Consider the following 13,520-nt stretch of genomic DNA (forward strand, 5'->3'; position numbering starts at 1 on the left):
AGCGATGTCAAGTCTCTGAAAATAAAAGTCCAAGCAGATAAAGCCATAAAAAAGGTCGATGGCATTTTGGGATTTTTATAAATAAGGGCAAGAGTAAAGCAGTAATGATGAATTTATACAAAACATTTGTTAGGCTACAGTTAGAATACTGTGTGCGGTTGTGTGCACCCCATTATTGAATGACATTAAAGCCGTAGAGTATTCACCAACATGATGCCAAGAATGAGAAACTATAGTTTATGAGGAGGGACTCTGGATATCAGGGCTAGTTCCACTGAAGCAGAAAAGGCTAGGAGAGATTTTTTAAATTATGATGGGTTTCGACAGAGTGAATAGGGAAAGACTATTTCCTCTGGTTGGGGAATCAGTAATGATGAGGGCATTAATTTAAAACTGTCATTAAAGGAATAAGCAGAGGAATGAGGTGAAATGTCTTTAAATAGAGGGTTGTTGGAACATGAAATGCTTTGCCACAGGGAGTGGATGAGATCTCAACGCTGCATTTTTAAAAAGGGAAAATTGAATAAATATTTGAAGCGAAGAAAAAAAGCAGGGCTATGGGGAGGCAGGACAGTGGGATTAGTTTTGGATCACTCGAGCAAAGAGCTGACAGACATGATGGGCTGAAAGACCTTCTTCTGTGCAATAACCTATGGTTCCATGACTGCAACTCAATATGCGGTCATTCATATAATATTCAAAAATATGCTGAGAATTCTTAAAAACTAGTAAACCAACGCTACTAGAATGCACATAAAAATGGGACAATACTAGTCTAACATTAATGAAAACTTACCAATGGATTACTGAAGTGCATGTCAATTTACCTTGCACGTTATTCCGCCAATACATTTCAGCTAGCAAATCTAATTTTACTGAGACTTCATTTGCATTTAGCCATCCTAGTGCATTTTGCTCCAGAGTGAAAGGATATATTTCCACTCACAATTCCTCAACCTCAGCCAGCCAGTCAAGGGATGCAGGGGAAAAAAAAGACAAGTAATCCTGCTGCTTTCACACTTCAATGCCAGACTGCAAAGCTTCACTGACATTTAGTGAATGGTGCACACCAGTGGGATGGCATGGAGGGGGGTTAGAGTTCTGAGGAATGCTAATGTTTCAAAGCAAAAATGGCAATGAAAATTAATTTTCAAAGATTGCTGTCATAGGAACGTCAATACAGTATTTAGCAAATTAACACTCATTTTGTACAGCACATGGCTGTGAGGCTTGTTTACACATGGAAAGAGCAGATGTTTAAAACCAAGTTGCACATACAATAGTAGTTTTGCTATACAAAAGATTGTGGTTTTCTTACCACGTGCACTCCTGGTACAGGCATAAGCTTGTGCATTAGATAATGTAAAATTCACCCAATGGATATTCAGATATTATATATGAAGAGTTATTCATGATGGAATTTAGCTACTATACTTCTCTAGTTTTCACAATCAGGCAAGTCCATTTACAATTAACAGCCAAGAACAAGTGAAAACAGCGACAAAAAAGTTTCAGTGTCTGTATATACAAATAATAAAATAACTAAACATGGAGGGAGGGAGGGAGGGAGTAGGATTGTAAAAAAGCTTTAATGCTGGTTATTCTGCATTTGGCTGAAGCTCATGTAACTTTTGAATCTTTGCTACCGACCTGGACTGCTTTTTGGAGTAGTTATTGGTCCTAACCACAAATGTACAGGCGGCTACAGCTTTGAAGATCAGACTATACTTCAATAGATATAATAATGATTGAAAAACGTGTCAATGAATTGCAGGAAACTAGGTACGGTTAAGAGAGTATGTCATGTATGTGACATTATAACAACTAAGAATTGAGAAGAGCATCCTGGAAAAATTGGTGACAGCTAGTTACACACACTTATTTCACCTCTGGACCAGTATTTCTTTCCACCCAAGATACAAGTCTCCGCCTGCAACAATCCTACTTGAAATGAGTCTGGGCAGTTTCAACCGAAACCACTGTTGGCATGGATCCACAACAACTCCTCAGATAGCCTCTTAAATGAGACTACAATGATAGCTAATGTGGGAAATGGAAATGTTAAACTGGTGCAGTAGAGAAGTAAACACGTGTGGTTGTAACAAATCATGGAGGAGTGGAAGCAGTTTCACTTTTGAGCTCCCTGGTCTTATAATTCACCCTGAAATACTTAATGCTGACAAGGGATACCAAAAGGAAGAAAACCATTTTATTTGTGCTATCACTGACATCTGTCACCATGACAAAAACAAAACGGCATGACACCATTTATTTATACGGTACATATATCCTTTTTGGCATGGTGTAATATACTTGCATGTTACTCAGAGTATACGGTGTAGCAGTTATTCATGTGATGTAACCACTCTTCATATCCTTCCATTATTACTTAATGTTAAATTAATTTTAATAGGATTCAACTTTAGCTTTTACGGGTCACAAAATTCTGGAGACCACTGAATCTGAAAAACACAATACACTAGTCAAACAAACTTTGATGCATTTAGTTTCCTGTTAAAATATACAGACTGTAGAACAAAGATGTGCAAATTTGCATTTCTAAGCACCGCAGTTAATTGTATAGATTTTCTTGTTGAGATCAGTTCAGACAATGAGAATTCTGCTCTGACAAAGGGTATTTCCATCACAACAGTAACTGCACTTCAAAAAGTTAATTGTTATAAAGCACTTTGGAATGTCCTAGTCATAAAAGGTGCTAATGCAAATCTTACTTTTATTTGAGGTGAAATATTAACCGTACCTTTCTCTCTCCATAGTTGCTGCCTGACCTGCTGAGTGTTGCCAGCATTTTCTGATTTTATTTCAGAAAATGAGAATGTTGTTTTCCCCACTACAGCAGATAAGTAAAAAGACAGCAATTATGTTGACAAGCAGTATGGTTACAGAGCAGATCTGGATTTGTTTCACTTCTAGTGTAGTCAAAATGAGGTAATCTGAAGTTCAACCAATTGATCAATTAAGCCATGGACCATTTGCCAACAACTGGCAAACATGCTTAGAAAATTATTTTACAGCTTCGCTGGCCACCGAATGCATTTGCTAACTTCAACTAACTCTAGAACAATGCTACAACAGTACCAAATTAGTAGATAAATGAGCATTTTCCCTACAGGTCCAATTATTAGAAATTGGTAAGCATAGATTGTACAATAAAAGTTTGTTTCCAAATATGTCATAAGGTCACCAGAGGAACAGGGATAGGCCATTCAGCCCCTCGAGCCTGTTCCACCATTCAATTAGACTATGGCTGATCTGTACCTCAATCCCATTTACTTGCCTTTGATACTCTTAGCTCAGTCTTGAATGTTTCAATTGACCAAGAATCCAGCCTTTTGGGAAAGAGAATTCCAGATTTCTATTACTCTTGTGTGAAGAGGTGCTTCCTGATTTCACTCCTGGCTCTAATTTTGAAAGACTGTGCTTCCTTGTTCTGGATTCCCCTTGAGGAAATAGTTTCTCTTTATCTACCCTATCGAATCCCTTTATCATTTTATAAACACCTCAATTAATTACCCCTCAATCTTCTAAACTCAAGGGATACAAGCCAAGTTTATGCAACCTGTCCTCGTAATTTAACTCTTTAACACTCTTCAGCACTCATCAGTGAAGAAGCATACAAGGCATTTTACACTTAGAGAAAATATTTATCAGCTGATTTATTTTCTAGCTGCAACATTCCTTTTTTGCCATGTCTGGTCACTTTCTTGTTTTGCCATTCTTTTCCTAATTTTAGATTATTCTACATCGTTTTAGGTACTCATCCCTGCTATTCCTTGGCCACAGAAGGCAGCCTGCAGCTAGTTATGTTTGAGACTAACTACAGCAAGTTATGTTTGAGACAGCCAATTCAATTGTGGACAAATATACTGTGACTTTACTTGCCTGTGGTCAATTAAAAAAGGACATTTAAATGATCAAGCCTCCCCTCCACAGAGCATATAATCTGCCGTATCATGAATGCTACCATTTCAATTAATCTCCTGATGGAAAATTATTCCTAACCTCCAAAGACACATGGTGTGGAGATGCCGGTGTTGGACTGGGGTGGACAAATGTAAGAAGTCACACAACACCAGGTTATAGTCCAACAGTTTTATTTGAAATCACAAGCTTTCGGAGCGCTGCTCCTTCATCAGGCGAAGTGGAGAGATGCATAAAGACACAGCTTATATAGTCAGAGAATAATGCCAGATGATTACAGGTAATCTTTCTAACTGCCATTTATATAAGCTGTGTCTTTATGCATCTCTCCACTTCACCTGACGAAGGAGCAGCGCTCCGAAAGCTTGTGATTTCAAATAAAACTTGGACTATAACCTGGTGTTGTGTGACTTCTTACATTTGTCCAAAGAACAAGCAAAACTCCAAAATAATCTCAAAATGTCATTATTGAATCCCAACTTGCTGCAACATTTTCAAATGACATTTCCCAGTAATACAGAAACCATATTGTTCCAAAATGTATAGATGGCCATATTTATCTTTATAGTCTTCAAACCCTGACCAGGTGATACTCAATGCTTTTAAATCAACATAGCATGAGCTGTTTTTGTGTGTCTAGTCCACACATTCTCTGGTGAGAAGAGACATTTCTTTATTTCTAGTCTTCTGTAAAGCTAGTTAGTTCTAAAAAAATATCTAGCTTCTACTAGGCATCTAGCAACAGTAGCCAAAAATCATCCCCATATAATTTAGCCAACTGTGATGGAAATTATGCCATACCACTTGGAGAACACAGTCCATCACGCAGATCTATTCCCAACAGGAAAAACAAACCCATTGGCATAGGTTCCACTCAGGTGATTCATTCACGCCACCTGACACGAATAGATTTACATCACTGAGTTACATTGAATCTAGAGCACAAAACAGGTAATTTGTCCCACACGAGCCTCTCCCACCCCTCGTCATCTCAGCATATCCATCTATAATTTTTTCCCTCATGTGCTTATCTAGCTTCCCCTTAAATGCATCAATATTTGTCTCAACTACTCCTTGTGATAGCACGTTCCACATTCTTACCACTCTTTGGGTAAAGAAGTTTCTCTTGAATTCCCTATTGGATTTATTAGTAATAATCTTATATTTATGACCTCTAGTTTTGGACTTCCCACAAGTGGAAACATTTTCTGTGTCTACCCTATTAAACCTTTTCATTATATTAAAAGACCTACATCAGGTCACCCCTCGGCCTTATCTTTTCTAGAGAAAAAAAAGCCCCAGTCTTTCCCGATATCCAGACAGGACAAACTAGTCTTGTTAAAAATGTATTAGTTCCTAGGATGTGGGCGTCGCTGGCAAGGCCAGCATTTATTGCCAATCCTTAATTGCCCTTGAGAAGGTGGTCGTGAGCCACCTTTTTGAACCACTGCATCTGTGGGGTAAAGGTACTCCCACAGGGCTGTTAGGGAAGGAATTCCAGGATTTTGACCCAGCGACAATGAAGGAACGGCGATATATTTCCAAGTCAGGATGGTGTGTGACTTGGAGGTGATGGTGTTCCCATGCGCCTGCTGCCCTTGTCCTTCTAGGTGGTAGAGGTTGCGGGTGTGGGAGGTGCTGTCGAAGAGGCCTTGGCAAGTTGCTGCAGATAGTAGGCACTGCAGCGACAGTGCGCCTGTGGTGAATGGAGTGAATGTTTAAGGTAGTGGATGGGGCGCCAATCAAGTGGCCTGCTTTGTCCTGGATGGTGTCGAGCTTCTCGAGTGTAAATTAATACTGTACATCATAGAATTATACAGCACAGAAGGAGGCCATTTTGCCCAGCGTGCCTGTGCCAGCTCTTTGAAAGAGCTATCCAGTTAGACCCACTCCCCTGCCCTTTCCACAAAGCCCTGCAAATTTTTCCTTCAAGTATGTATCCAATTCCCTTTTGAAAGTTACTACTGAAGCTGCTTCTACCACCCTTTCACGTAGCGTATTCCAGATCATAACTCGCTGCATAAAAAAGTTTCCCTACGTCACGCTTGGTTCTTTTGCCAATCACCTTAAATCTGTGTCCTCTGGTTACTGACCCTCCTGCTAGTGGAACAGTTTCTCACTATTTACTTGATCAAAGCCCCTCATAATTTTGAACACCTCTATTAATTCTCCCCAGAACCTTCTCTGCTCTAGTGTTTTTTTGTATTGTTGACAGCAGTGCTGCACCTTGAATGGAGCTACTGTGTTATGTACTGTTCCCAGATGAATTTTTGGCACCAGTCGGGTAGCAGAGATCGTCAAATCGACATCAACTTGAAATCTCTCATCAGGAAATGTTGGAATCTAACTTAACAACGATAGATGTTAGTGGAGATCTTACTATTAACAATCCCAGCTTTTCTATTCTCTCCACACAACTGGTCCTTCATCCCTGGTGCCATTCTAGTAAATCTCCTCTGCACCGTCTCCAAGGCCTCGACATCGTTCCTAAAGTGTGGTGCCCAGAATTAGACACAATACTCCAGCTGAGGCCTAACCAGTGATTTATAAAGGTTTAGCATAACTTCCTTGCCTTTGTACTCCATATGCTTTAAAAAAGACAGAATTATCAACTTGTCCTGTCACCTTCAAAGATTTGTGTACGTAAACCCCTGGGTCTCTCTGTTCCTGCACCCCCTTTTATATTGTACCATTTAGTTTATATTACCTCTCCAGTCTTCCATCCAAAATGCATCACTTCACATTTCTTTGCATTAAATTACATCTGCCATGTGTCTGCCCATTTCATCAGTCTATGTCCTCCTTAAATCTGTTACCATCCTCCTCACTGTTTACCACATTTCCAAGTTTCGTATCATTATGCGGTATTTATCAAATGCCTTTGGAAAGTGTATATGGAGCCTTTACGACGAGACTTCTCCAGAGTTAAAAACCCACTCCCCAAATCTCCGGTATGCAAAGAAAAGTTTTCACTTCAGAGATGTGCACACTGATCAGTCAGAATGAAATCTAGCCATACATCACAAAATAGTTTTCTGCTCTCCCAAATATAACCCTTCAACTTCTCATTTAATACTCACCAATTGTTTTGAGGCAGCCACAGCATAAAAATAATGCAGTGCAGTAGATAAGACGTAGTATTGTGAACTACACAGCTCATTTGACAATTCATTCTTTTTCTGAAACTTACTGAAAACTAGAAGCTGTACACAAAGGGGAAACATAGTACAAAAGTATTTTTTTCCCCACATAAAAAAGGTCCAAAGCCTTGGTGCCTTTAATGTAAATATTTGCTTTCTTCGTCAGGTACCTGTCCTCAGATTTCACCATACAGACATCACAATAAGACTGTAGCTTGCCTGTATCATGTACTAAAATTATGCCAACAAACAGCTGTTGAACCACTAAAAAAAAGCAACAGACACAGCTGATTGACAGTGCTTCAAGCAGAAAAGCATAATTTGCAGCCCCACAAGACAGCACCAAATTAAACAGCAGCACCCAGGGACACACTCCTGATAATTATAAATATACTTACCGTAACCATTTTTAATATTTTTATTAAAGGCACCAAGACAAACAAGGTGGAGGCAGTTATATGGCAAACTCATTTTATACATTTGTTTCCCTTTACACAGAGATCGATCCAAGTTATTTGGCAGTAGAATTTATAGTGAATTTAAAAATTATTCAACACTATGTGCGATCAGAAATTTAGTAAACTTTTATTTATAACCATTTAACCTCAGTTTTAATCATTAACAGAACTGACAATAACACACATTTCTAAGAGTTGGGCAGGGACAACCGTAAGAGTAGAATTTTAAAAACAGGGACTAAATGAGCAGCTACCAATTGTTCATTAAAAGTAATTTTACAATCAATTAACTTTCATTAAAAGATATGCAAAGTACAGCAAAATATGCTAACTTGCTAGTTAACATTCTACTTAAACGACAGAACTCACTATACAATGTTAATAGTAAGATCTCCACTAACATCTATCGTTCTTAAGTTAGATTCCGACATTTCCTGATGAGAGATTTCAAGTTGATGTCGATTTGACGATCTCGGCTACCCGGCTGGCGCCAAAAATTCATCTGGGAACAGTACATAACACAGTAGCTCCATTCAAGGTGCAGCACTGCTGTCAACAATACAAAAAAAACACTAGACGGTGAGTGGGACTCAAAGTAATTTAACTGCAAAATAAGCAGAGCTGTACCTTTCTGGAGTAATTTGACGTCGCCGTTTTCTTTCTTGGCCCTGTGTTTCTTATCCTTCTCTTTGCTGCTGTTGTACTTTTCCTTGGGAGGTTTGTTGGATTTCGAGTGGAGGTAGAGCGAAGAGGTGACGGAACTGTAAACAGGAGGAAGGGGACGGGGAGCAGCCACCGCATACTTTGAGCTAACGCCGAGCTCCGGACATCGTTTGGTACTGTTCCCGCTGCCCTTCTCCCGCTCTCTGTCCCGGTCTCTCCCATCGTTACCCTTCCCCACCGACAACAAACTAGTCGGCGGCGCGGCGCCACGCACTTCCACTTTGGGTTTACCGTAACCGTCGGGCAATGACTGCATCTTCCTTTTCTTCGCCGCTGTCTTGGTGTGCTCCGAGGAAGAATGTAAAGCCGGATTCACTTTGAGAATCTCTGCGCTCGGAGTTGGCGGCAGATCAGCCCGCTCGTCGTTATCGTTTTTCTCCACCACGACGCGTACATAACTCAGCTGCGCCATCTTGAACCTTGGGCCAAAAAAAAAATCCAGTCTTGGCCAACGCTTGTTGGAGTATGGGAGCCCGCCCAGTGGGAGCAGCGAGCGCGCTCGCTGATTGGCTGCGTTACAGGTCAATCTCATGCTGGGTCGCTTCCGTTAATCTGCTGAGCGGAAGCGACTTCCGGAGAGGAGCGGGACTTCCGGTATCAGGTCCGTGTGATAGGAAGTCAGGCGGCTCGAAGCTCGGGCTCTGGGCAATCCTGAAAGATAAAATAAAAACAAACTGTCTTTAAGTTGCAGAAAAAACAATATTTAAAAGAGCGGTGATTGTGCTTTGTTTACTGAAATTCATCTAATGTAAAACACATGTAAATTAAATGACTACGGCACACAAATTATATAGTTTTATAATAATATATCGAGGACCTGTGAGGTCTGGAGAAATGAGTTCCGGTGTGAGGTCAGAAGGCCTGCCAGTTGGTTGCCGTGTGGTGCAGGCGGACCAGAGCCACGTTCGTCACCAAGTGTCGGCGGCCCGAGGCTGCCGCGCTCGCCAGTGTGAGCGATCCGACTCTACCTACTGCTCGATGGGTCGCGGCCGGAGTTTGTACTCCAGTGCAGTGCTTGAGGGAGTGTTGTTTTTTTATTATTCGTTCATAGGATGTGGGTGTCACCAGCATTTATTGCCCTTCAGAAGATGGTGGTGAGCCGCCGCCGCCTTGATCCACAGTTAAGAGTCAACCACAATTGTTGTGGGTCTGGAGTCACATATAGACCAGACTGGGTAAGGACGGCAGATTTCCTTCCCTAAAGGGCATTAGTGAACCAGATGGGTTTTTACCAGTAGCTTCATGGTCACCCTTTCTGATAGTAGCTTTTTATTCCCGATTTGTTAACTGAATTTAAATTCCAAGGTGGGATTTAAACTCAGTCTCTGGATTACTAGTCCAGTAACACAACCACTATGCTATTGTACCCCTTGTATTTTGCCTCACTGTTGGAGGCCATCTTTCAGATGAGATGTTAAAATGAGGCCCCATCTGCCCTCTCAGGTGGACATAAAAGATTCCATTGCACTATTACGTAGAAGAGCAGGGGAGTTCTCCTCTTTGTCCTGGCCTATGTTTATCCCTCAACCAACATCATTTTGGGAGCTTGCTGTGCACAAATTGGCTGCCGCGTTTCCGACATTACAACAGTGACTACACTTCAAAAAAGTACTTCATTGGCTGTAAAGCACTTTGGGACGTCCGCTGGACGTGAAAGGTGCTATATAAATGCAAGTCTTTCTTTGAATGTATGCCGCACACTTCTGAGATTATTGCTTAGGAAAGTCCTGACCTGCTGAGTATTTCCAGCATTTTCTGTTTTTATTTCCGATTTCCAGCAGCCACAATATTTTGCTTTCCTATCATTTGCTGTTGACTTTTTTTGCCTCCATCTTCCTGGTTAGCCGAGATGTTCCGACCCACGGACGCCTCTGTGATTAGCATCAGTACTTGTACCGGCCATGGCACTGCGGTAGCACTGAGGGTCCTGGGTTCAAGTACCACTACAGAGGCTTGAACACATAATCCAGACTCTGCAGTACTGAGGGAGTGCTGCACTGCCGCATGTGCTGACTTTTAAACCGAGGGCCAGTCTGCCCTCTCAGGTGGATCTTAAAGATCCCGTGGCACTATTCGAAGATGAGCTGGGAGTTTTGCCACTGTGCCCTGGCCAATATTTATCCCTCAACAAACATGACTAAAACAGATTATCTGGACATTATCCCATTGTATTTTGTTGTGCGCAAATTGGCTGCCGCGTTTCCTACATTACAAACGTGACTGCAAGTACTTCATTGGCTGTAAAGTGTTTTGGGACATCTTGAGGTTGTGAAAGGTGCTATATAAATGGAAGTTCATTTACTTTTCCTTTGGTTGCTATTGAGAATCTTATGCAAAGGTAGTGGAGACTGGGATCTGAAGCTGGATTCCCTAGTTTTGAATGGAACACTACTTGAATCTCTCCATCCACACAAAATGCTTGAAAGCAATTGTAGGGATTTTTCATGGGTCTATTTCTAAAATGGCATTTTTCAACCAAGAAAGACTTGCATTTATATAGCGCCTTTCACGACTACCGAATGTCTTGAGCGCTTTACAGCCAATGAAGTACTTTTGAAGTGTAGTCACTGTTGTAATGTAGGAAACATGGCAGCCAATTTGTGCACAGCAAGCTCCCACAAACAGCAATGTGATGACCAGATAATGTTTTTGTTATGTTGAGAGATAAATATTGGTCAGAACATCAGGGATAACTCCCCTACTCTTCTTTAAAATAGTGCCATGGGATCTTTTACGTCCATCTGAGAGCAGACGGGGCCCCGGTTTAACGTCTCATCCAAAAGACAGCATCTCTGAGTGCAGCACTCCCTCAGCACTGCACTGGAGTGTCAGCCTAGATTTTTTGTGCTCAAGTCCCTGGAGTAAAATAGCTTTCTTTACATACAAATTAAGCCATGATTGAAAAGGGTATTTTCCAATAATCTCAACATGGAAAGAAAATAAAACATAAAATGAATAGAATTAGGCACAAACCACATTGTCAGCATTTTTTTTACTTACCCTGGAGTGGGACTTGAACCCACAATGACTCCGCGCGAGTGTGCTACCAACTGAGCCACAGCTAACACGAAGCTGGATAGGATGATCTGGACAATAAAGCTTTTCATAACTGTTGTGACTAATACTTCTTGATCAGTCAGTAGGTGTTCTACTTCTAAAAAATAGGATTGGCTTTTTCTCATACTAAAGTGGAACACTGAAGTTGCATCTTGCAACCTGGTCAAGAACTAGTTAAGTTCTTTCAGTAATTTGTCAAATTCAACTGAGGTGTTAACTCTTGCTCTGCTTGGGAATTCACTGTCCTTGCAATGGGTATCCTTTGTCAGTTTTATTAATATACAGGTCGTCCCATCCTGTCGTCGAATTACAGTATGCAGACGATGCTTGCGTCTGCGCTCACTCGGAGGTCGAACTCCAAACCATCGTCAACACCTTCACCGAAGCGTATGAGAGCATAGGCCTTACACTAAACATCCGTAAGACAAAGGTCCTCTACCAACCTGCCCCCGCCACACAGTACTGCCCCGATTATCAAAATCCACGACAAGGCCTTGGACAACGTGGACCACTTTCCACACTACTGTCAACAAGGGCAGACGGCGACGACAAAATCCAACACCGCCTTCAGTGTGCCAGTGCAGCCTTCGGTCGCCTGAGGAAGAGAGTGTTTGAAGACCAGGACCTCAAATCCGGCACTAAGCTCATGGTCTACAGAGCAGCAGTGATACCCGCCCTGCTGTATGCCTCAGAGACATGGACCATGTACAGCAGGCACCTCAAAGCACTGGAGAGGTGCCACCAACGCTGCCTCCGCAAGATCCTGCAAATCCATTGGCAGGATAGGCGCACCAATGTCCGTGTTCTCGCTCAGGCCAACATCCCCAGCATCGAAGCTTTGACCACGCTCAATCAGCTCCGATGGACGGGTCACATTGTCCGCATGTCCGATACGAGACTCCCAAAACAAGCACTCTACTCAGAACTCCGACACGCCAAGAGAGCCCCAGGTGGGCAGAGGAAACGCTTCAAGGACACCCTCAAAGCCTCCTTGAAAAAGTGTAACATCCCCACCGACACCTAGGAAATCCTGGCCCAAGACCGCACAAAGTGGAGGAGAAGCATCCGGGAAGGCGCCGCACACCTTGAGTCTCTTCGCCGGGAGCAAGCGGAAGCCAAGCGCGGGCAGCCCAAGCACCGCACCCACCCACCCGCTCCTTCAACCACCGTCTGCCCCACCTGTGCCAGAGACTGTAGGTCCCGCATTGGACTCATCAGTCACCTGAGAACTCATTTTTAATGTGGAAGTACGTCATCCTCAGTTCCGAGGGACTGCCTAAGATGATGATACAGGTAGTTGAATAAAGGATTTAGAAGGAATTTACACATTAGTGGTGAGAATGTGGAATTTGTTGCCACATGGAGTGGTTGAAGCAGATAACATTTTTGGATTTAAAGGCTTGATACATATCTGAGGGTGAAGGGAATGGTAGGAATCTTTAACGTTCCAGTTGTTGGATTGGTTAAAAACAGATTCTGCCTTGATTTTGCAATTTTAAAAAGTCCGAGTTGCCCCTGATCTTCACACTGAAAATGAGACCCCAAACTGCACACACATCTTGGGCCTTGATTTTCAGTGCCAACTTCTTTCAAGGAAGAATTGTTTTGAAGACTTGGGTCTTATTCAGCAGGGAGTTGGAGCTCAGTTAACAGTTTGGTTCCTGGTCAACAATATCAAGCAAAGCTAGATATCCTCCTTTACAAAAGTGGGTTTATCCCTACTGTTTTCTGTCTGTTAACCAATCCTCTAGGAGTGGGCCTTTGGCGTAGCGGTAGCATCCCCGCCGCTGGGCCAGAAGGCGTAGGGTTTCGAACCCCGCTCGAGACAATCCCGGCAAGTGGAGTTGGAGCTCCGGCTCTAAATTCTGGGTTGACATCCAGCGGGATACTTGCGTGTGTGTGTGTGTGGCTCCCCCCCCCCTCCCCCGGGTTGTGGGAGCCTGTAAAACCCTCCCGCCATAGGACTAACCACCCTAATGGGTGGTACGAAGATGGTTACGGTCACAGAAGGAGCGTTAATCGCGGCCAGAAATCCTTCCACCACTTCATACAGTTCCCCAAAGGGAACAGTGTGAAGACACGTATGACAACGACCAATCCTCTATCTATATTACCCCCAACCCCATGAGCCCTAATCTTGTGTAATAATCTTTTGTGGCACCTTATCAAATGCCTTTTGGAAATCCAAATATACTACATC

At 42.4% G+C, this 13,520-nt stretch overlaps 1 protein-coding gene across 1 annotated transcript in view; it reads right to left on the bottom strand.

Moving 5' to 3' along the window:
• Positions 1 to 8,867, bottom strand: part of LOC147105736 (lysine-specific demethylase RSBN1L-like) — a 48,589-nt gene extending 39,722 nt beyond the window's left edge. Inside the window, exon 1 of the mRNA XM_086010404.1 lies at positions 8,168 to 8,867. Within this exon, the coding sequence (XP_085866530.1) occupies positions 8,168 to 8,795 (628 nt within the window). The 5' untranslated portion in view covers positions 8,796 to 8,867. The remainder of the gene's footprint in view (positions 1 to 8,167) is intronic.
• Between the last annotated feature and the right edge of the window lie 4,653 nt (positions 8,868 to 13,520).

This window comes from Somniosus microcephalus, chromosome 17, assembly GCF_052327205.1.
Source record: "Somniosus microcephalus isolate GS21.2 chromosome 17, FLI_Smic_1.0, whole genome shotgun sequence".
In the NCBI taxonomy this organism is placed as follows: Eukaryota; Metazoa; Chordata; class Chondrichthyes; order Squaliformes; family Somniosidae; genus Somniosus; species Somniosus microcephalus.